Here is a 25,299-nt window from a genome sequence, read left to right as displayed (position 1 = left end):
AGCAGTTAGCGAAATGCAAAGGAGCAACATGGCAAGCATTGGCGAGCCAGGGCACCGATATGTGGCTGACTCCGGTAGGGCTAAAGAAATCAACGCAGCGATAGCAAAATTCATAGCGGCAGATGGTTGAGAGATACCTTGAGCAGAAAGCTGCAGTGCATTTTACACTGACTGATCAAGCTGTGAGGAAGAACGTCAAAGATATTGTGACTTTGTCTGAAAATGACATAAGACTAGCAGAGGTGCAAACCTCTCAAAACAGTCACAACACTGACATGCACTGAGAACATTCCATCAGTTTCCATGGTCCTGCCTATGAAAACAATGATCCTGAAATCAATGGTGGCATCTGATGAAGATGAACCCGCAGTAAGGGATGTCAAGACTAATATCAGAGTTAACCTGGAGCCTAGATAAGCTGACCCTGGTGTCCAAGACTTCTTACACAAGAGCACTGCTTTGGACCCTGGTTCAAGTCCCTGCTGCACCTGGATGCTGCTGCTCGTCTGAGAGTCTACAATGAACTCACAGCAGAGATTGTGACCAATATACAACAGGTATTGTATTTATTTTAATGTGACATTTATTATTTTATTATTTAGTGATTTAGCAATTGTCATAATAGTGTCTGATATACATTTCTAACAACAAAAATTTTTTTTAAAGCCACTTCAGAGAGAGTAATTTTAATCTAATTTGGTTCTGCAGGGTCAAGCCACAGATGCCACAGGAGCCAACCCCTCTCCAGAGACGGCAGACGACAGGGGTTCTCCTCCAGAAAAGAAGTCTGCCATGGCTGAGCTTTTTGGGGAGTTGTTCACGACCCAGGAGCAGGGAACCAAGTCAAAGGTCAAGGTCATAGAGGACGAGGTGACCTCATACAGGGGAGTGGACTGTATTCCCCTGGATGCTGATCCACTTACATGGTGGAAGACCAAAGAGTTAATATACCCTCATGTTGCCATGTTAGCAAGGCGCTACCTGGCTGTGCCTGGGACCTCTGTCCCTAGCGAGAGGGTATTCTCCACAGCGGCTGACATTGTCACAGCAAGCCGATCTGTGCTCACTGCAGATCATGTGGATAGACTGATCTTCTTAATGAAAATCTGATAATGTTTTTATTATTTAAGTAACCAGTCTCAAGTGGTCCTATTTTGTTTAAGGTACTGCTATGTGACTTAATTTTGAAATATGCTGCTGGACTACACACTCTTGTTGAAGTTCTGTTTTAAATGACTATTTTATTTCATGTTACAAGGCAGGACCTGCTGTTTTTTGTTGTCCCTTAGTTTCCATATGCTCCTGGGAATTCAAGCTACCCATGTTTACTATTATAATAAATGGAAAATCTAAATACAAAGTACATATTTCTCAGGCATTTATTTTGTCGATGTTTTGAAACCGTACTAAACCGTGACACCACTGTACCGTATCGTACCGAACTGTGAGTTTTGTGAACCGTTTCACCCCTAGTATTTACAGATACTATACACAGACATATTGTGTATAGATACACTTATTATAGTATGAGATGATGAATCCAATGATAAGAACATTTCTAGACAACATTATGTCCATCATACATCAACACAAATCATCAATCACAAATGATAATGTTAATGAAAGTTAGTGTACTGTATCTCTGTTGTCAGTACAAAGCTATCATCAATTATGTGTTGACCTGGTTCAGAGAGGAGTGGTGATGTAGTTGAGACTAAGGACGATAGCTATATTGATAACTATAACGATAAACTATTCATAATGAAAAAACATTGGTGAGCATCCACACTAGATTAGTTTATTGTTTATCTTTTGTACAGTACACCTGTCAATCATCTGACTAAGGCCTAGGGATCCTCCTTCCTCTAGTCCCTGTGGATCCTGAACCCGTGTCGTTTTCCCGGTCTGGAGTCCTCATCTGTACCCTTATCTGTGCCCTTGGTGGTGCCCTCACCTCTCCTCCAAACGGTGCCTTCATCTCTGCTCTCAGCGGAGGCCGGGGAGCGACCCTCCGTACGGGGCGTTGAGGAGGGGTCCACACAGGGGGCCGGGGGAGTTTCCCAGCCTGCAGGTCATCTACGAAGCCCTCCACCCTGTCGAACTTGGAGCTGAGCCTTCCCAGCTCATCCTTTAGAGAGTTGAACTGTTTGTAGAGATCGCCCAGGGCCTCAGACAGGGGCTGAATTCTGGAGAGAGAGAGAAGTCGTGTCACTGAATTGCTACCCACTAGGCAAAAACTTTTTGAATCAAAGTTGTTTCCACGTCATTTCAACCAAAAAAACCTATGTGATGATGTTGAATCAACATGGGATACTGATTGGATTAGAGAAATGTCATCTACAGGATCGGTGTCCCTTATACGGGACAGTTGTTGCTTAGTATGCGATATGTGACTAGAATGGTGTTGTAAGCAACAGCCAACTTTCCGGGACATAGACATGTCTTAAATTGTCAGAAAGCTTAAATTCTTGTTAGTCTAACTGCAGTGTCCAATTTACAGTAGCTATTACAGCTAAAAAATACCATGCTGTTGTTTGAGGATAGTGCACAACACCAAAACACTTTTATCTGGTTTGATACATTCACCTCTGAAGGTAAATAATGTACTTACAATCAGTAATCTTCCTCTGATTTGTCATCCTGAGGGTCCCAGAGATAAAATGTAGTGTAGTTCTGTTTGAAAAATGTATTTTTATATTCAAATGTAGGAACTGGGTTTTACAGTTTGACCTCTGGCTACACACTCACCCCGCCCGGCCATCTAGATGTGTGAAGGTTAGTGTCTTTTCTGTAGGGAAGCTAATGATCCATCATGTATGACATCCCTGGGAGTGTGCAAACTTAAATGTTGTATTACCATAGCATTTTTATATGTTCTCTACAGTTATGTACTTGAAAAACAATTTGGCACATTTAGGACTCCTCCTGGCAGATTTGATGCAAAATATTGTGTCGTGATGTAAGTCTTCACTGGATCGGTCTGAAACGTTGTACACACACTGCTGCCATCTGGTGGACAACGTCTAAATTACATGTAGAATCCGACATCAGTGTCTGGCCTTTCACTTGCATTTAAAAGATGATGTAACAAAAAATGTGGGGAAAACAAATGTTTTGTTGTTTGTATTATCTTTTACCAGATCAAATGTGTTATATTCTCCTACATTAATTTCACATTTCCACAAACTTCAAAGTGTTTCCTTCCAAATTATATCAAGAATATGCATATCCTTGCTACAGGTCCTGAGCTACAGGCAGTTAGATTTGGATATGTAATTTTAGGCAAAAATTGAAAAAAAGGGTCCGCTCCTTAAATTAATGCAACAGAGTCTTTTTTCATTCAACTTTTAACCTACATTTTTGTTGTTGTTGATTTCTCATTAGTTGACAACTCAATCAAATTTAAATCCAAACTTGACATTTAACTGATGTCTGTGCCCAGTGGGTAGGTGCTGGTGGTGCAGCTGGCTAGTAAGCAGAGGGTCACTAGTTCTAGCAGTGGTAGGAACAGGGACAGTGAAGGAATCTATACTGTTAGCAGTACAGTGGTGCTGGTTACAGAGGTCAGTAAGGGAACAGGGACAGTGAAGGAAGCTATACTGTTAAAACTTCTTACAGCTCTTTAAGGATAGGGGGCAGTATTGACAATTTTGGAAGAAATATGTGCCCATATTAAACTGCCTCCTACTCAAACTCAGAAGCTAGGATATGCATATTATTAGTAGATTTGGATAGAAAACTCTCTGAAGTTTCTACAACTGTTTGAATGGTGTCTGTGAGTATAACAGAACTCATATGGCAAGCAAAAACCTGAGAGAAATCCTACCAGGAAGTGGAAATCTGTATGCATGGAGTCTCTTCAAATCGTTTTCTATTGAATACGCAGTGACGTAGTAATAATTGTGCACTTCCTAAGGCTTCCACTAGATGTCAACAGTCTTTACAAAGTTGTTTGAGGTGTCTACGATGAACAGAGACCGAATGAGAAGGCTTGGTAACCCAGGGAATGACATCACTTCATTGGTGCGCGTTCACGAGGGTGGATCCTCTGTTCCAAAATGTTTTTCAAGACACAGGAACCTTCCGATTGAAATATTACTGATTCTTCACATTCTAAAGGCCCTAACGATTCATGTTTTACAACGTTTGACATGTTTGAACGAACGTAAATACAACTTTTTTTTACTTTTTGTCGTGACATTGTCCGTGCTCTTCCTACATTTGGAGTAGCTGAACTGAACGCGCGAACAACAAGGAGTTATTTGGACATAAATTATGAACTTTATCGAACAAAACAACATTTGTTGTGGACCTGGGATTCCTGGAAGTGCCTTCTGATGAAGATCATCAAAGGTAAGGGAATATTTCTAATGCAATTTATGATTTTAGATGACTCCAAAATGGCGGCTATCTGTATTGCCTACTGTATTTTTCTGAGCTCAGTACTCAGATTATTGCAAAGAGTGCTTTCCTCGTGAAGCTTTTTTGAAATCTTTCACAGCGTTAGCATGAAGGAGATGTTCATCTATAATTCTTTGAATGACAGTTTAATATTTTATCAACGTTTATGACAAGTATCTTTGTAAATTGAGGCGCTAATTCACCGGCAGTATTTGAGGGAAAATATTTTCTGAATGTCACGCACCAATGTAAAATGCTGTTTTTATATATAAATATGAACTTTATCGAACAATAAAATGCATGTATTGTGTAACATGATGTCCTAGGAGTGTCATCTGATGAAGATTGTCAAAGGTTAGTGCTGCATTTAGCTGTGTTTTGGGTATTTGTGATGCATGCTAGTTGCTTGGAAAATGTCTGTGTTTTTTTGTGTCGATGTACTCTCCTAACATAATCTAATGTTTTGTTTTTGCTGTAAAGCCTTTTTGAAATCGGACAACGTGGTTCGATTCAGGAGAAGTGTATCTATAAAATGGTGTAAAATAGTCCTATGTTTGAGAAATAGAAATTATTAGATTTGTGGTTTTGATTTCCGCTAACGGAATTGGTGTCGTAACAGGTTAACAGTACACTGGTGCTGGTTACAGAGGTCAGTAACGGAACAGGAACAGTGAAGGAAGCTATACTGAAGATGGCGCCGATGGCAAGGCCTTGCGTCTAGCTCTTAGGAAACTTTGCAGTATTTAGTTTTTTTATGTACTATTTTTTACATTATTAGCTCAGGAAATGTTTTGTCTCATTATATACAGCCGGGAAGAAATATTGGAGATTAGAGCGACGGTAACTCACCAGAACTACCAGCATTACGACCAGGAATAGGACTTCACCGAAGCAGATCCTTTGTTCGCTCTTCCCAGAGCAATTTAACTTATTCCAGAGGCCGACCCAAAACATCGGCGGCGGAGGAGAGGCACTTGAGGCAGCCTGCTGGTTCGACATAGGAGGCGCGCACACCTCCCACCGCTTCCGAGTATATTACTCGCTAATATTCAGTCTTTGGATAACAAAGTTGTTGAGCTCAGGGCAAGGATTTCTTTTCCAGAGTGACATCAGGGCCTGTAACATACTTTGTTTCACGGAAGGATGGCTCTCTCGGGATACTCTGTCGGAATCGGTCCATCCAGAGGGATTCTCAGTCCATCGCGCAGAGAGGAATACATATCTCTGCGGGAAGCAGAAGGGCGGAGGTGTGTGTTTCATGATTAATGACTCATGATGTAATTGTAGTAACATACAGGAACTAAAGTCCTTTTGTTCACCCGACCTAGAATACCTCACAATCAAATGTATTATCTCCCAAGAGAATTATCTTCAGTGATAGCCACGGTGAAGCCGATACCACGATGGCCCTCAAAGAACTTCACTGGACTTTATGCAAACTGGAAACCAGATACCCTGAGGCTGCATTTATTATAGTTTGGGATTTTAACAAAACAAATCTGAGGACTAGGTTGCCGAAGTTCTATCAACATATCGACTGTAGTACTTGCTCTGCTAAAACTCTCGACCATTGCTATTCAAATTTCCGGAATGCTTATAAGGCCCTCCCCTGACCTCCTTTTGGCGAATCTGATCATGTCTTCATCTTGCTCCTCCCTTCCTATAGGCAGAAACTCAAACAGGAAGTACCCGTGCTAAGGACTATTTAACGCTGGTCTGACCAATCAGAATCTACACTTCAGGATTGTTTTGATCACGCGGACTGGGATATGTTCCAGGTAGCTTGCAAAAATAATCTAGACGTATACACTGATACGGTGACTGAGTTTATAAGGAAGTGTATAGGAGATGTAGTACCCACTGTGACTATTAAAACCTACCCTAACCAGAAACCATGGATAGATGGCATCATTCGCGCAAAACTGAAAGTGTGAACCACTGCATTTAACCATGGCAAGGTGACTGGGAATATGGCAGAATACAAACAGTATAGTTATTCAATCCGCAAGGCAATCAAACAAGATAAACATCAGCATAGAGACAAACTCGAGTCGCAATTCAACGGCTCAGACATGAGACGTATGTGGCAGGGTCTACAGACAATCATGGACCACAAAAGAAAAACCAGCCACATAGCCGAGATCGACGTCTTCCTTCCGGACAAGCTAAACACCTTCTTTGCCCGCTTTAATAACACATTGCCACCGACGCAGCCCACAACGCAGCCCGCTACCAAGGACTGTGAGCTCTCCTTCTCCGTGGCCGGCGTGAGTAAAACATTTAAACGTGTTAACCCTCGCAAGGCTGCCGGCCCAGAAGACATCCCAAGCCATGTTCTCAGAACATGCACAGACCAGCTGGCTGGTTTGTTTACGGGCATATTCAATCTCTCCCTATCCCAGTCTGCTGTCCCCACATGCTTCATGATGGCCACCATTGTTCCTTGGCCCATGAAGGCAAAGGTAACTGATCTAAATGACTAAATGGCCCCGCAGAACTCACCTCTGTCATCATGAGGTGCTTTGAGAGACTAGTCAAGGATCAATCTCCATCACTCTGCAAACTGCTCTATCCCATCTGGACAAGAGGAATACCTACACTACCGGTCAAAAGTTTAAGAACACCTACTCATTCAAGGGTTTTTCTTTACGTTGTAGAATAATAGTGACGACATAAACTATGAAATAACACATATGGAATCATGTTTGGTACCAAAACAGTGTTAAACAAATCCAAATGCATTTTATATTTGAGATTCTTCAAATAGCCACGCTTTGACTTGATGGCAGCTTTTCACCCTCTTGGCATTCTCTCAAACAGCTTCATGAGGTAGTCACCTGGAATGCATTTCAATTAACAGGTGTGCCTTCTTAAAAGTTAATTTGTGGAATATCTTTCCTTCTTAGCGCGTTTGACCCAATCAGTTGTGTTCTAACAAGGTAGGGGGGCTATACAGAAGATAGACATATTTGGTAAAAGACCAAGTCCATATTATGGCAAGAACAGCTCAAATAAGCAAAGAGAAATGACAGTCCACCATTAATTTAAGACATGAAGGTCAGTCAATATGGAAAATGTCAAGAACTTCGAAAAGTTTCTTCAAGTGCAGTCGCAAAAACCATAGCTATAATGTGCCAAGCTATAATGAAACTGGCTCTCATGAGGACTGCCACAGAAATAGAAGACACAGAATTACCACTGCTACAGAGAATAAGTTCATTAGAGTTACCAGCCTCAGAAATTGCAGCATAAATAAATGCTTCACAGAGTCCATGTAACACACATATCTCAACATCAACTTTTTATAGGAGAATGTGTGAATCAGGCCTTCATGGTCGAATTGCTGCAAAGAAACCACTGTCAATAAAAAGAAGAGACTTGCTTGGGCCAAGAAACACGAGCAATAGACATTAGACCAGTTGAAATATGTGTTTTGGTCTGGAGTCCAAATTGGAGATTTTTGGTTACAACCGCCGTGTCTCTGTGAGACGCAGAGTAGGTGAACAGATGATCTCCACATGTGTATTTCGATCCGTAAAGCATGGGGGAGGAGGTGTTATAGTGAGGGGGTGCTTTGTGGGTGACTCTGTCTATTTAGAATTCAAGGCACACTTAACCAGCATGGCTACCACAGCATTCTGCAGAGGTACGCCATCCCATCTGGTTTGGGCTTATTGGGACTATAATTCGTTTTCAACAGGACAATGACCCAACACACCTCCAGGCTGTGTAAGGGCTATTTTACCAAGTGAGTGATGGAGTGCTGCATCAGATGACCCAGCATCCACAATCCCCCGACCTCAACCAAATTGAGATGCTTGGGATGAGTCGGACCACAGAGTGAAGGAAAAGCAGCCGACAAGTGCTCAACATATGTGGAAACTCCTTCAAGGCTGTTGGATAAGCATTCCAGATTAAGCTGGTTGAGAGGATGCCAAGAGTTTGCAAAGCTGTCATCATGGCAAAGGGTAGCTATTTGAAGAATCTCAAGTATAAAATATATTTTTATTTGTTTAACACTTTTTTTGTTACTACATGATTCCATATGTGTTATTTCATAGTTTTCATGTCTTTACTATTATTCTGCAATGTAGAAAATAGTAAAAATAAAGAAAAAGCCTTGAATGAGGAGGTGTTCTAACCCTTTTGACCGGTAGTGTAGGAAAGAATGCTGTTCATTGACTACCGCTGTTTTATAGCTCAGCATTCAACACCATAGTACCCTCCAAGCTCATCATTAAGCTCGAGGACCTGGGTCTGAACACCGCCCTGTGCTACTGGGTCCTGGATATCCTGACGGGCCGCCCCCAGGTGGTGAAGGTAGGAAACAACACCACCACTTAGCTGATCCTCAACACTGGGGCCCCACAAGGGTGCCTGCTCATCCCCCTCCTGTACTCCCTGTTCACCCATGACTGAGTGGCCAAGCACGCCTCCAACTCAATCATCAAGTTTGCAGACGACACAACAGTAGTAGGCTTGATTACTAACAATAATGAGACAGCCTACAGGGAGGAGGTGAGGGCTCACAACCTCTCACTCAACGTCAACAAAACAAAGATTATCGTGGACTTCAGGAAATAGCAGAGGGTGCACCCCCCTATCCACATTGACTGGACCACAGTTGAAAAGGTGGAAAACTTCAAGTTCCTTGGCGTACACATCACTGACAAACTGAAATGGAACACCCACACAGACAGTGTGGTGAAGAAGGCGTAACAGAGCCTCTTCAACCTCAGGAGGCTAAATACATTTGGCTTGGAACCTAAAACCCGCACAAACATTTACAGATGCACAATTGATAGCATCCTGTCGGGCTGCATCACCGCCTGGTACGGCACCTGCACTGCCCGCAACCGCAGGGCTCTCCAGAGAGTGGTGCGATCTGCCCAACACATTACCGGGGGCAAACTACCCGCCCTCCAGGACACCTACAGTACCCGATGTCACAGGAAGGCCAAAAAAGATGATCAGGGACATCAACCACCTGAGCCACTGCCTGTTCACCCGCTATCATCCAGAAGGCGAGGTCAGTACAGGTGCATCAAAGCTGGAACCGAGGGACTGAAAAACAGCTTCTATCTCAAGGCCATCAGACTGTTAAATAGCCATCACTAGCACATTAGAGGCCGCTGCTGCCTATAGACATAGAATAGAAATCACTGGCCACTTTAAGATATGGAACACTGGTCACTTTAATAATGTTTACATATCTTGCATATCTTGCATCTCAGCTGTATATACTGTATTCCCTGTGGCTCAGTTGGTAGAGCATGATGTTTGCGACGCCAGCATGGTGTGTGCAACACCAGGGTTGTGGGTTCGATTCCCACGGGGGGCCAGTACAATTATTACTTTTTTTAAATGCATGAAATGAAATGTATGCATTCACTACTGTAAATTGCTCTGGATAAGAGCGTCTGCTAAATGACTCAAATGTAAATGTTCTAGACTATTCTACTGTATATTAGTCCATGCTGCTCTGACATCGCTCGTCTATATATGTATATAGTCTTAATTCATTCCTTACTTAGATTTGTATGTATTGGGTATATGTTGTGTAATTGTTAGATATTACTGCACTGTCGGAGCTAGAAGCACAAGCATTTCTCTACAGCTGCAATAACAACCGCACAGTGGTGTCGGTTACAGAGGACAGTGAAGGAAGCTATACTGCTAGCAGTACATTGGTGCCGGTTACAGAGGTCAGAAAGGGAGCAGGGACAGTGAAGGAAGCTATACTGCTAGCAGTACATTGGTGCCAGTTACAGAGGTCAGTAAGGGAGGAGGGACAGTGAAGGAAGCTATACTGCTAGCAGTACATTGGTGCCGGTGTAACGGCCGTCGGAAGAGAGAGTAGACCAAGGTGCAGCGGAGTTAGTGTTCATCCTTACACTGGCTTCCTGTTAAGGCAAGGGCTGATTTCAAGGTTTTACTGCTAACCTACAAAGCATTACATGGGCTTGCTCCTACCTATCTTTCCGATTTGGTCCTGCTGTACATACCTACATGTATGCTACGGTCACAAGACGCAGGCCTCCTAATTGTCCCTAGAATTTCTAAGCAAACGGCTGGAGGTAGGGCTTTCTCCTATAGAGCTCCATTTTTATGGAATGGTCTGCCTACCCATGTGAGAGACGCAGACTCAGTCTCAACCTTTAAGTCTTTACTGAAGACTTATCTCTTCAGTAGGTCCTATGATTAAGTATAGTCTGGCCCAGGAGTGTGAAGGTGAACGGAAAGGCTGGAGCAACGAACCGCCCTTGCTGTCTCTGCCTTGCCGGTTCCTCTCTCTCCACTGGGATTCTCTGCCTCTAACCCTATGACAGGGGCTGAGTCACTGGCTTACTGGTGTTCTTCCATGCCGTCCATGCGTCACTTGAGTGGGTTGAGTCACTGACGTGGTCTTCCTGTCTGGGTTGGCGCCCCCCCCCCCCCCCCCCCCCTTGGGTTGTGCCGTGGCGGAGATCTTTGTGGGCTATACTCGGCCTTGTCTTAGGACGGTAAGTTGGTGGTTGGAGACATCCCTCTAGTGGTGTGGGGGCTGTGCTTTGGCAAAGTGGGTGGGGTTATATCCTGCCTGTTTGGCCCTGTCCGGGGGTATCATCGGATGGGGCCACAGTGTCTTCTGATCCCTCCTGTCTCAGCCTCTAGTATTTATGCTGCAGTAGTTTATGTGTCGGGGGGCTAGGGTCAGTCTGTTACATCTGGAGTATTTCTCTTGTCTTATCCGGTGTCATGTGTGAATTTAAATATGCTCTCTCTAATTCTCTCTTTCTCTCTTTCTTTCTTTCTCTCGGAGGACCTGAGCCCTAGGACCATGCCTCAGGACTACCTGGCATCATGACTCCTTGCTGTTCCCAGTCCACCTGGCCGTGCTGCTCCTCCAGTTTCAACTGTTCTCCCTGCGGCTATGGAACCCTGACCTGTTCACCGGACGTGCTTGTTGCACCCTCGACAACTACTATGATTATTATTATTTGACCATGCTGGTCATTTATGAACATTTTAACATCTTGACCATGTTCTGTTATAATATCCACCCGGCACAGCCAGAAGAGGACTGGCCACCCCTCATAGCCTGGTTCCTCTCTAGGTTTCTTCCTAGGTTTTTGGCCTTTCTAGGGAGTTTTTCCTAGGGAGTTTTTCCTAGCCATCGTGCTTCTTTCACATGCATTGCTTGCTGTTTGGGGTTTTAGGCTGGGTTTCTGTACAGCACTTTGAGATATCAGCTGATGTACGAAGGGCTATATAAATACATTTGATTTGATTTGATTCATCTTCAGGCATTTATTAAACAACGTGAACACTATACAAAAAACAAGAAAACCGACAGCCAAACAGTACTGTCAGGTGCAAACACGAAACAGAAACAATCCCCCACAAAACCCAAAAGGAAAAACAGGCTCCTTATGTGTGACTCCCAATCAGCAACAACGAACGACAGCTGTGCCTGATTGGGAGCCACACACACGGCCCAAAACAAAGAAGTACAAAACCATAGAAAAATTAACATAGAACGCCCACCCAATGTAACACCCTGGCCTAACCAAAGTAAAGAACAAAAAGCCCTCTCTATGGCCAGGGCGTTACACTATGGTCCTGTTTTCCAGATACAGTCCTGCAATAAAAAAGCAAGATCAAAGGAGAATCTCCATTGAAAATGTTTTTTAGTCCAGAATAAGGCTTAATCTGTGTCCGGGAAACCACACCAATATGTTTTGAACTACAAATGCAACTGAAAAGTTAGTGCACTAAATTATGACACCATGAAGTCTACACACTGCTTTACATGCTGCTTTACACGCTGCTTTACACACTGCTTTACATGTGAAATCCTAACTACAATCTAATGGATGACATCAACAAAGTCTACACACTGCTTTACACGTTGGTGAAATCCCTACTACAATCGAATGGGATGACATCATGAAGTCTACACACTGCTTTACACACTGCTTTACATGTGGTTTTACACACTGCTTTACACACTGCTTTACATGTTGTGAAATCCCAACAACAATCTAATGGGATGACATCATGAAGTCTACACACTGCTTTACACACTGCTTTACATGTTGCTTTACACATTGCTTTACACACTGCTTTACATGTAGTGAAATCCCAACTACAATCTAATGGGATGACACCAACGAAGTCAACATACTGCTTTACACGGGCCACACAGCTAAGATGTAGTCTACACACTGCTTTACACACAGCTTTACATGGGCCACACGGCTAAGATGTAGTCTACACACTGCTTTACATGTTTGTGAAATCCCTACTACAATCTAATGGGCCACGCAGCTAAAAGGCTAAAATATACACTGCTCAAAAAAATAAAGGGAACACTTAAACAGCACAATGTAACTCCAAGTCAATCACACTTCTTTGAAATCAAACTGTCCACTTAGGAAGCAACACTGATTGACAATACATTTCACATGCTGTTGTGCAAATGGAATAGACAACAGGTGGAAATCATAGGCAATTAGCAAGACACCCCCAATAAAGGAGTGGTTCTGCAGGTGGTGACCACAGACCACTTCTCAGTTCCTATGCTTCCTGGCTGATGTTTTGGTCACTTTTGAATGCTGGCGGTGCTTTCACTCTAGTGGTAGCATGAGATGGAGTCTACAACCCACACAAGTGGCTCAGGTAGTGCAGCTCATCCAGGATGGCACATCAATGCGAGCTGTGGCAAGAAGGTTTGCTGTGTCTGTCAGCGTAGTGTCCAGAGCATGGAGGCGCTACCAGGAGACAGGCCAGTACATCAGGAGACGTGGAGGAGGCCGTAGGAGGGCAACAACCCAGCAGCAGGACCGCTACCTCCGCCTTTGTGCAAGGAGGAGCAGGGGGAGCACTGCCAGAGCCCTGCAAAATGACCTCCAGCAGGCCATAAATGTGCATGTGTCTGCTCAAACGGTCAGAAACAGACTCCATGAGGGTGGTATGAGGGCCCAACGTCCACAGGTGGGGGTTGTGCTTACAGCCCAACACCATGCAGGATGTTTGGCATTTGCCAGAGAACACCAAGATTGGCAAATTCGCCACTGGCGCCCTGTGCTCTTCACAGATGAAAGCAGGTTCACACTGAGCACATGTGACAGACGTGACAGAGTCTGGAGACGCCGTGGAGAACGTTCTGTTGCCTGCAACATCCTCCAGCATGACCGGTTTGGCGGTGGGTCAGTCATGGTGTGGGGTGGCATTTCTTTGGAGGGCCGCACAGCCCTCCATGTGCTCGCCAGAGGTAGGCTGACTGCCATTAGGTACCGAGATGAGATCCTCAGACCCCTTGTGAGACCATATGCTGGTGCGGTTGGCCCTGGGTTCCTCCTAATGCAAGACAATGCTAGACCTCATGTGGCTGGAGTGTGTCAGCAGTTCCTGCAGGAGGAAGGCATTGATGCTATGGACCGCCCGTTGCCCAGACCTGAATCCAATTGAGCACATCTGGGACTTCATGTCTCGCTCCATCCACCAACGCCACGTTGCACCACAGACTGTCCAGGAGTTGGTGGATGCTTTAGTCCAGGTCTGGGAGGAGATCTCTCAGGAGATCATCCGCCACCTCATCAGGAGCATGCCCAGGCGTTGTAGGGAGGTCATACAGGCACGTGGATGCCACACACACTACTGAGCCTCATTTTGACTTGTTTTAAGGACATTACATAAAAGTTGGATCAGCCTGTAGTGTGGTTTTCCACTTTAATTTTGAGTGTGACTCCAAATCCAGACCTCCATGGGTTGATAAATTGGATTTCCATTGATTATTTTTGTGTGATTTTGTTGTCAGCACATTCAACTATGTAAAGAAAAAAGTATTTAATAAGATTATTTAATTCATTCAGATCTAGGATGTGTTATTTTAGTGTTCCCTTTATTTTTTTGAGCAGTGTATATAAAAATAAAATATGATGGAAAACATCTCATTGTGTCATTTGCAGGAAACATCAGGACAGAAGACATGGGAAACTAGAGCCTCATTAAACATCAATGACATTCTTCATCAATGAGAGATGTTTTCTGGCTTAATGTCAAGCTATTTTACTGTGCACTGCAGCCTATTATTGGAGAGTGAGCGCTTACAGTAAACATGCTGGTACACATGTGTGTTATTGTCTGCCTGCAGGACTCAGAGTAGGAACACTGAGTCTCTCCAGGACTGGTTGGATTGCTGCTAGCTAGTCGTTTTTGATGTCTCAGCCAGAACTCTCAGTTCACCATCCAGAGCAGAGTGCTGACCTGGGATCAGGTCCTCTCTGTCCATATAATATTATTCATTACGATCTAAAACTGATCCCAGATCAGCACTCCTCACTACTCTGAAATGCTTTGTGTTTACAGGCCCAGGAGGCTGCTGCTGTTACAGATCTTCTAACTGGAACTTTCCATACTGAGGTCATTACCGAAAGGTTGCAAGATCGAATCCCCGAACTGACAAGGTAAAAATCTGTCGTTCTGCCCCTAAACAAGGCAGTTAACTCACTGTTCCTAGGCCGTCATTGTAAATAAGAATTTGGTCTTAACTGACTTGCCTAGTTAAATGAAGGTAAAATAAAAATAATAAAAAATTACACATACAGTGCATTTGGAAAGTATTCAGACCCCTTCACATTTTGTTACGTTACAGCCTTATTCAAAAATGATTAAATCATTACCACCCCTCATTCTACACACAATACCCCATAATGGCAAAGCAACATTTTTCTTTGCAAATGTAAGGGTCTCCCGAGTGGGGCAGCGGTCTAAGGCACTGCATTGCAGTGCTAGAGGAGTCACTACAGACCCGGTTTCGACCCCAGGCTGTATCACAACCGACCATTATTGGGAGTCCAAAGGGAGGCGCACAATTGGCCCAGCGTTATCTGGGTTAGGGGATGGTTTGGTCGGGACGGCTTTACTTGGCTCATCGCGCTCTAGCGACTCCTTGTGGCGGGCTGGGCGCCTAAGTTGTCAGTTGAACTGTGTTTCCTCCGACACAATTGTGCGGCTGGCTTCCGGGTTAAGCAGACAGGTATTAAGAAGCACGGTTTGGTGGGTCATGTTTCTGAGGTTTGGGAGGTCATGTTTCCGGAGCCCGGAGGCAAAATTGGGGAGAAATAGGGGATAAAATATATATTTTTAAATTAACGGAAACAACCATTTACGTAAGTATTCAGACCCTTTACTCAGTGCTTTGTTGAAGCTCCTTTGGCAGCGATTACAGCCTAGAGTCTTCTTGGGTATGGAGCTACAAGCTTGGTACACCTGTATTTCAGGAGTTTCTTCCATTCTTCTCTGCAGATCGACACAAACTCTGTCAGGTTGGATGGGGAGCGTCTCTGCACAGACATTTTCACGTCTCTCCAGAGATGTTTGATCAGGTTCAAGTCCGGGCTCTGGCTGGGCCACTCAAGGACATTCAGAGACTTGTCCCCGAAGCCACTCCTGTGTTGTCTTGTCTGTGTGCTTAGGGTCGTTGTCCTGTTGGAAGGTTAACCTTTGCCCCCAGTCTGAAGTCCTGAGCACTCTGGAGCAGGTTTTCATCAAGGATCTCTCTGAAACTTGCTTCGTTAATCTTTCCCTCGAAGCTGAATAGTTTCCCAGTCCCTGCCATGGAAAAACATCCCTACAGCATGATGCTGCCACCACCATGCTTCACCGTAGGGATGGTGCCAGGTTTCCTCCAGATGTGACACTTGACATTCAGGCAAATTAGTTCAATCAAATAGTTAAATCAGACCGGAGAATCTTGTTTCTAATGGTCTAAGAGTCCTTTAGGTGCCTTTTGGCAAATTCCAAGTGGGCTGTCATGTGCCCTTTGCTGAGGAGTGGCTTCCGTCTGGCCACTCTACCATAAAGGTTTTGATTGGGTGAAAGGTGCAGAGATGGTTGTCCTTCTGGAAGGTTCTCCCATCTCCACAGATGAACTCTGGAGCTCTGTCAGAGTGACCATCGGGTTCTTGGTCACCTCCCTGACCAAGGCCCTTCTCCCCCGATTGCTCAGTTTGGCTGGGTGGCCAGCTCTAGGAAGAGTGTTGGTGGTTCAAAACTTCTTCCATTTACAGTTTTTCCCAATTGCTAAAACACAATTTTGCAAACTAGGCTGGTTTTATCAAAATACTTAACACAATTCACAAAACCACACACCCAAACTGCAAAATACCTCATATATCCTGCAAAATGAAGCACTGCAACCAAAACTACATATAGCATTATCAAAATCAAACGTTTGCACGAAATGGCACACACTTCATTCATATTACCAGATTTTTGTCTAACCAACTACAAACTGTTGGGCATAATTGTCACGTCCTGACCAGTGAAAGAGGTCATTTGCCATAGTAGTATGGTCAGGGCGTGGCAGGGGGGGGTTTGTTTTGTATGTATTTTGGTTTTTCTGTTTATATGTGGGTTTTTCTAGTATTCTATTTCTATGTTTTGTTTTCCATGTTTTGGCCGGGTATGGTTTCCAATCAGAGGCAGGTGTCTTTCGTTGTCTCTGATTGGAAGCCATACTTAGGCAGCCTGTTTTCCTTTGGGGTTTGTGGGTAGTTGTTTTCTGTTTTGTCTGAGTACCTTACGGAACTGTTGGCTGTCATTTTGTTATTTTGTTTAAGTGTTCTCATAAAATAAAGTAAGAATGAGCACCTTGGTCCCCTTTCAACGACTCCTTTGACAATAATGAAAAGTACTCTCATCTTTAGTATGCTTTGCCATAATACTAAAATAGTTCAAATTGTAGAAAATTCTTCAGATGCACAGAAATATTTGCAGATACACACACACATGTTGTTGAAACATTTTATTTGTTATTTTTCACCAAACAATTTAGTGCAACATATGCACTGCAGATATATTTACATTGGACTGAACAAAAATATGCTCACAAAAAAACAGTAAACTGAAAAAGAAAATTGCAGAAAAAATGTGCAGAAACAATATATAGAAAAAAAAAGAGGCAAGACAAATAATTAGGCAGCATCTTGCTGCACAGCTGGGTCTGGCCACAACGCCTCGTCCACATCACAGGCAATATCTTCCCTTGCCAGACATCGAGGAAAGAAGCACCTTGAGTGCCTTATACATTCCTGGATCACACCCACATCAATCTCATCACATGCCTCTTCCATAGCTTGCACAAGAGGCATGAGCACAAAGGGCTGCCGGTCGTCTACCTTCCACCGCCATGCCGAAAAGAACCCTTCTATGGGGTTCAGAAATGGTGAGTATGGTGGGAGGTATTGCACGAGAAATGGTGGGTGGTCAGCAAACCAGTTTTGGACTGGGGCTGCACGATGAAAGCTCACGATGTCCCATACTACAACGTACCGGGTTCTTTGATGGTCTGCTTCATTCATACGCTCTGGTGGTATGAGAATGTTGTGGAGTCTGTCCAGAAATGTGAGAATATGGGCTGTGTTGTATGGTCCAAGGTTGGCATGACGGTGGAGGACACCATGCGTATTGGAGATGGCAGCGCACATTGTGATGTTCCCACCACGTTGGCCAGGAACATCTATAATGGCTCTGTGGCCAATGACGTTTCTCCCCCTTCTTCTGGTCTTTGCTAGGTTGAACCCAGCCTCATCTATAAAGATTAACTCATTTGGGATTGCATGAGCATCCATTTCCAGTACTCCCTGTAAACAAAGAACAAAAGCTGTCAATATGGTGTTATCCAGTACACTGGGAAACAATGTTGCGTGTAGTGTACTGCAGTCAATATTGTACTTACATCCACATATGCTCGTCTGACCTCTTTGTTTCTTTGAGAGTCTCTCTCAAACGGCACCTTATAAAGTTGTTTCATTCTGATTTGGTTTCGCTTGAGAATACGAGCCAATGTGGACAGACTGACTCATTGAATGTTGTTGAATATGGTGTTGTCTTGGATGATGTGGCTTTGAATTTCTCGTAATCTGATTTCATAATTTTCCAAAACCAAGTTTACAATGGCAGCTTCCTCCACCATGGTTGCGTCTCTCAGTCCTTTAGAAAAAAAATATATATATAGGACTTGGACAATGCAGCCTTGTCACGCCCTGGCCATAGAGAGGGTTTTATTCTCTATTTTGGTTAAGTCAGGGTGTGACTAAGGTGGGCATTCTATGTCCTTTTTTCTATGTTTTTGTATTTCTTTGTTTTGGCCTGGTATGGCTCTCAATCAGGGACAGCTGTACATTGTTGTCGCTGATTGGGAGCCATACTTAGGTAGCCTGTTTTCCTTTGGGTTTTGTGGGTGGTTATTTTCTGTTTCGTGAGTATTACCTGACAGAACTGTTTGGCTGTCATTTTGCTTATTTTGTTTAAGTGTTCACTAGAAATAAATACATGATGAGCACTATCCATGCTGCGCCTTGGTCTACTCTTTCAGACGGCCGTTACAGAACCACCCACCTTCAACGGACCAAGCAGCATGGTATGGAGGAGCAGAGGGTTCAGGACTCCTGGACTTGGGAAGAGATACTGGACGGAAAGGGACCCTAGAGACAGGCTGGAGAATACCGCCGCCCACCGGAGGAGATAGAGGCAGCGAAGGCAGAACGGCATTTCTGGGAGGATCGGCTGGCACAGCAAGAAGAGGAGAGGCAGCCCCAAGATTTTTTTTGGGGGGGGGCACATGGGACGATCGGCGGAGCCGAGGATGGAACCAGAGCCAGTCGGGGTGAAGTTGGAGGTGAGCGAAGGGAGCGAAGCAGAGACCGTGAAGGAGTTGATGGGGAGATTGGAGGAGAGAGCTATGAGAGAGCTGCTGTGTTGGTGCATGAGGCACGACATTCGCCCTACGGAGCGTGTCCTCGAATTGATGTCACCTGAGTCAGCTCTCTATACTCGTCCTGAGGTGCGTGCTAGCCGTCTGGTGAAGACTGTGCCAGCCCCACGCACCAGGCCTCCTGTGCGCCTCCCCAGCCCTGCACGTCTTGTGCCAGCTTGGCGCTCCAGACCTCCAGTGCGCCTCCACAGCCCGGAGAGACCTGCGCCCGCTCCACGCACGGTTTCCCCAGTTCGCCTGGAGAACCCAGTGCGGCTTGAGCCAACTCCCCGTGCTTACCGTGGCGAGCATTTGACTGGTCAGGCCCTGTGCTATGGGGTGATGCGCATGGTGTCGAGGCCGAGCATCCACAGGCTGGTGTGCTCGGTGCCAGCGTTCCGCATTTGCCGGGGGAAGCGGGCACCCAGCCAGTACGGGTGGTGCCAGTCCTGCGCTCGAGACCGCCAGTGCGCCTTCATGGCCCAGTGTATCCGGTGCCTGCTCCCAGAGCCAGGCCTCCTGCATGTCTCTCCAGCCGGGTGAGTCCTGTGCCTGCTCCCAGAGCCAGGCCTCCTGCATGTCTCCCCAGCCTGGTGCATCCTGCGCCAGAGCCTGCTGCCTGTCCGGAGCTGCCAGAGCCGCCCGCCTGTCCGGCGCTGCCAGAGCCGCCCGCCAGTCCGGCGAAGCCAGAGTCGCCCACCAGTCCGGGGCCCGCGGCGAGGGACCCCGCTCTAGAGGCGCCACCAAAGTTGGGTGAGCCAGTGGTGGAGCAGGGTCTGCGTCTCGCCCCTGAGCCGCCACCGTGGATAGATGCCCACCTGGACCCTTCCCTATAGGTTTAGGTTTTGCGGCCAGAGTCCGCACCTTTGGGGGGGGGGGGGGGGTACTGTCACGCCCTGGCCATAGAGAGGGTTTTATTCCCTATTTTGGTTAGGCCAGGATGTGACTTGGGTGGGCATTCTATGTCCTTTTTTCTATGTTTTTGTATTTCTTTGTTTTGGCCTGGTATGGCTCTCAATCAGGGACAGCTGTACATCGTTGTCGCTGATTGGGAGCCATACTTAGGTAGCCTGTTTTCCTTTGGGTTTTGTGTGTGGTTATTTTCTGTTTCATGAGTATTACCTGACAGAACTGTTTGGCTGTCGTTTTGCTTATTTTGTTTAAGTGTTCACTAGAAATAAATACATGATGAGCACTATCCACGCTGCGCCTTGGTCTACTCTTTCAGACGGCCGTTACAAGCCTAAAGACATTTCCCCCACAGTAGAGTAAATTCTACAGGAAATTTGTGCAGTTAGTGTATGACATCAGCCATTCATGAAGTAAACAGGTGTCACCCAACTGATACACTATGACATGGGGTGTACTACATAGTGTGAAAGAAATTTTGGTTACATACCTGTACTCCAGTCTAAATGTCCGGATGACACAGGCGACAGTAAAACGGCTCAAGTTGGGCTTCACTCTCTGTCCAGCCTCTCGCATTGTCAGCCCATGGTTGATGACATGATCAACTAAGGTTGCTCTAATTTCATTTGAAAGTTGTTGTCTTCTTTGGCCATGAACTCCTCTACCAGCTCTACCCCTACCTCTCACTCTTCCTCCCCTTCTCATTCTCACCCTTCCTCTTCCTTTCTCTGCAACGGCTTCCATTGTTGTTGTAAAACAAAAGGTGCTCACCTGTGGTCTTTCATAGTGCTTACTTCCTGATTGAAGTGATAACAATTAACCATTGAGGTGTTTGGCCAGGTGACACATGTATTGGCCAATTAGCTCATGTAGTGTCATTTTGAATGGCAGTGTTTTGAAATGGCAAACATGTGACTTTATGTCAGATTGTTGTGTCTTATGCAGAGAATCGTGTGCAGTGCATTTAAAAAGTGCCATTTTGAATTGCAAAATGTGTGTAAAGCAGAAAATGTGTTTAGACTTTTGGAGACTTGAGAAGAGGTTTTGCTCTCTGTGTGTCAGTTTAAATAATTGTGCTGTGCATGTCATTTTAGTGTGTTAGCAATTGGAAAAACTTTAATAAGGATGGAGGCAACTGTGTTCTTGGGGATCTTCAGAGATTTTGGGGTACCCTTCCCCAGATCTGTGCCTCGACACAATCCTGTCTAGAAGCTCTACGGACAATTCCTTCGACCTCATGGCTTGGTTTTTGCTCTGACATGCAACTGTGGGACCTTATATAGACAAGTGTGTGCCTTTCCAAATCATGTCCAATAAATTGAAGTTACCACAGCTGGACTCCAATGAAGTTGTAGAAACATCTCAAGGATAATCAATGGAAACAGAATGCACCTGAACTCAATTTAGAGTCTCATAGCAAAGGGTCTGAATACTTGTGTAAATAAGGTATTTCAGTTTTTTTTATATATTACATTTGCAAAAATGTCTAAAAACCTGTTTTTGTTATATCATTATGGGGTATTGTGTGTAGATTGATGAGATTATTATTTTTTAAATCCTTTTTAGAATAAGGCTGTAATGTAACAAAATGTGGGAAAAAGTCAAGGAGTCTGAATACTTTCCGAAAAGCACTGTATATCAATTGTTTAGCTGGAATGGAATGTTCGTATCCTGATCACTGTATCTCTCTTTCATATCTCTCTTTCTGACACGTGGTGATGATGTCACCTACCTGACGTATTCTGGCAGGACAGAGGCGTGATCGTTGATCAGCAGGTCCTTCACTTGGTTCATGATGGCATACTTCCAGTTGTCCAGCACCTGGGTCAGGTTGGAACAGATCTTCGTCTGGCTTTTATCTGCTGGAGATGACATGGGAATGTTCATTCACCCCTCAGAAACAGAAGGTAGATTATACTGTACTGTACCACTGGCTGATCATGTCTTGAAGATAATAAGCTATTAGAACACAATATCATTCAATATTAATGGATGTATAGAACATACTGCTGGAAGTGTGCTACATAAGAGACTCTACAAACACATACAGGAAGTAGATGACATACTAGTGACTGTGTCTGGGCTGCCTTAGCTCTATCCAAGAGACTTTACAAGCACATACAGGAAGTAGATACATACTGGTACTGTGTCTGGTCTCCCTTACCTATATCAAAGAGACTCTACACATACAGGAAGTTGATTACATATTAGGACTGTGTCTGGTCTGCCTTACCTTTGTCAAAGAGACTATACACATACAGGAAGTAAATTACATACTAGTGATTGTGTCTGGTCTCCCTTACCTCCCTTACCTCTACCTTTACCAAAGAGTCTTTACATATACAGGAAGTAGACCACATACTAGTGAGTGTGTCTGGTCTATCTTACCTCTATCAAAGAGACTCTACACATACAGGAAGTACATTACATACTAGTGATTGTGTCTGTTCTGCCTTACCAAAGAGATTCTATACATACAGGAAGTAGACTAGATACTAGTGACTGTGTCTGGTCTATCTTACCTCTATCAAAGAGACTACTCATACAGGAAGTAGATGACATACTAGTGACTGTGCCACTAGGCTACAATTCCATTTACTTTTGATACTTAAGTATTTTTAAAACCAAATACTTTTAGACTTTTATACAAGTAGTATTTTACTGGGTGACTTTTAGTTTTACTTGAGACATTTTCTATTAAGGTATCTTTACTTTTACTCAAGTATGAGAATTTAGTACTTTTTCTACAACTGTATACAGGAAGAAGATTACATACTAGCAGGGGCGGTTCTGGGGGGGGAGCAGGGGGGTCAGTGACCCTGTGAAAACAATTTTGGACCCCCTTGTGGCCCCCTTAAATGTGGAGTATGAAATCATTTTTACATTACTAATTTTTGCTATCGTTCTTTTTTTACGTCCGTTATTAGACAGTGTCAACGCGGAACACTAATGATTATGAACATGGTATTTTGCCTGCTAATGCCTGCAATGCAGTGAAGAAAACGATATGACAACAATAACGTCTAATGTAACTGGCCACTCTAACAGTACAACTGGCCCCAGCTTGGCCACCCCAGTTGAAATGGTCTAGAACTGCCACTGCATACTAGTGATTGTGTCTGGGCTGTCTTACTGTACCTCTATCATAGAGACTCTACACATACAGGAAGTAGATTACATACCAGTGACTGTGTCTGGTCTGCCTTAACTCTATCAAAGAGATTCTACACATACAGGAAGTAGATTACATACTAGTGACTGTGTCTGGTCTGCCTTACCTCTTTCCCACTCTGATGTCTCCTGCTTCCACTTCTGAGAGACACACAGAGAGAGCAGGGACAGCAGGGCTACAGCCCTCCTCATCATCATCTTCATCAGAAAAAAAATCTAATGTTATTGGTCACATGCAGCAAATACAACAGGTGTAGATTTTACAGTGAAATGCTTACTTATGAGCTCATTCCCAACAACAACATCATTATCAGTCATTCAACCCCTCCACTATGTCTGACAGAGACAAGTCTACATGTGAGGATCTGGAACCAGTGTCACCTCAGGACAACCTCTCAGTGACAAGGGGTGCAGAACACAGTACAAACATCATACATGCTGAACTGGTTTTTATTTGACCTTTATTTAATTAGGCAAGTCAGTTAAGAACAAATTCTAATTTACAACAACAGCCCAGGAACACAGGATTAACTGCTTGTTCAGGGTCAGAATGACAGATTTTTACCATGTCAGCTCGGGAATTCGTTCCAGCAACCTCTTGGTTCCTGGCCCAACTCTCTAACCACTAGGCTACCTGCTGCCACTTCCTGTTTACATCTCAAAGTTGATGACTATTGATTGGACCTGGTTCTATAGATGGTTAGTCTGTGTCTTTGTAGTCCAACACTCAGACCCGAGTGGTGATTATTAGAGAATAGTCTCTCTGTGCAAAAGCAGATAAAACACCATCATTATGTGATTGGTTTAACTGGAAGTTGTTACTTCAGCTTGGCACAGAACAACCCCCCCATCAGTTAGATGAAGAATCAGTATAATATCTGAAGTTGATGTGATGTTAGCATGTCATATTATTTACACATGCATTCATCTCAGACTAGTTCATGTTCACATTCCATTTGACATGCAGATATCCAGTGGATGATGGTTTCACAATAGAAAACCTTTTCCTCTGTAAATACATCTAATATCATTCAATCAATATTGAATATTGATCACTATTATCCAGTGATCTCTGCTAGTGTATCTGTAGATACTCAATAAATCAATCAATAAAATGTATTTATTTTTACATCAGCTGATTTCACAAAGTACTATACAGAAAACCAGCCTAAAACCCCAAACAGCAAGCAATGCAGATGTAGAAGATACTGTAGCTGACTGTGAAGCTGAGCTGTCAGCTGGTTTATCCCCAGACCAGATTAGACCAGATTAGACCAGACCAGACCAGATTAGATCAGATTATACCAGACTAGTCCAGATTAGACCAGACCAGACCAGATTATACCAGACTAGTCCAGATTAGACCAGACCAGACCAGATTATACCAGACCAGACCAGATTAGACCAGATTAGACCAGACTAGACCAGACTAGACCAGATTAGACCAGACCAGACTAGACCAGACCAGACCAGTGTGAGGTAGTAATCCAGTATGACTGAAGCTCTGCAGGAAAACAGGATGTGGACAGCTCTCTAATAAACTGTAGTGTTACAGTGAAATGACATCTCTAAAGTCTGGCCCCAGATACAGTGGAGGTATTTGATGTGGAAGCAGCATCCATCCTCCTTCCCCCTCGTCCTTCCTCCTCCTCCTCTTCCTCCAGTACTACATTCCTGCAGCCTACAGTAATCATCTGTGGAACATCTGGGCTCTGCCTGCAGTCCGACCAGCTCCGACCCCCTCTAATACAGTTTTCACACTACTGAACTGAACTGAACTGAGCCAAACCAAGCCGAGACAAGCTGAGAGGTTAACCCAGTCTTACAACCAGGGAATCACATACACACACTGGCAGATCATGAAGTTATAATCAAAACATTATTCAGCCAGTAAATTTAGGAGAAATAATACGTTACATCATTGTTTAAGTCGAGTCTGAATCATGTGATGGAGGAATGAAACATGTAACAATTTAATGAAAAAACGACATGTATACACAGTTCATGTTCACAGAAAATAATACACTTTGTTGTTGTCATGTTGTTGCAGTTTCCATGGTTATACACTGTCGTGT

At 44.2% G+C, this 25,299-nt stretch overlaps 2 protein-coding genes across 2 annotated transcripts in view; both read right to left on the bottom strand.

Moving 5' to 3' along the window:
* The window catches only part of LOC106606373 (Ig lambda-2 chain C region), a 147,058-nt gene that overhangs the window by 100,650 nt on the left and 21,109 nt on the right, over positions 1-25,299 (bottom strand). The window lies entirely within an intron of this gene.
* LOC123743344 (uncharacterized) lies at positions 1,841-23,428 on the bottom strand. The gene is made up of 3 exons (XM_045719544.1): positions 23,332-23,428; positions 21,786-21,915; positions 1,841-2,186 (listed from the first exon to the last, which is right to left on the bottom strand). The coding sequence occupies exons 1-3, from the start codon at positions 23,426-23,428 to the stop codon at positions 1,841-1,843; spliced, it is 573 nt and encodes a 190-aa protein (XP_045575500.1).

Source organism: Salmo salar, chromosome 06, assembly GCF_965601325.2.
Source record: "Salmo salar chromosome 06, fSalSal1, whole genome shotgun sequence".
In the NCBI taxonomy this organism is placed as follows: domain Eukaryota; kingdom Metazoa; phylum Chordata; class Actinopteri; order Salmoniformes; family Salmonidae; genus Salmo; species Salmo salar.
This window is presented reverse-complemented; position numbering and strand designations above follow the sequence as displayed.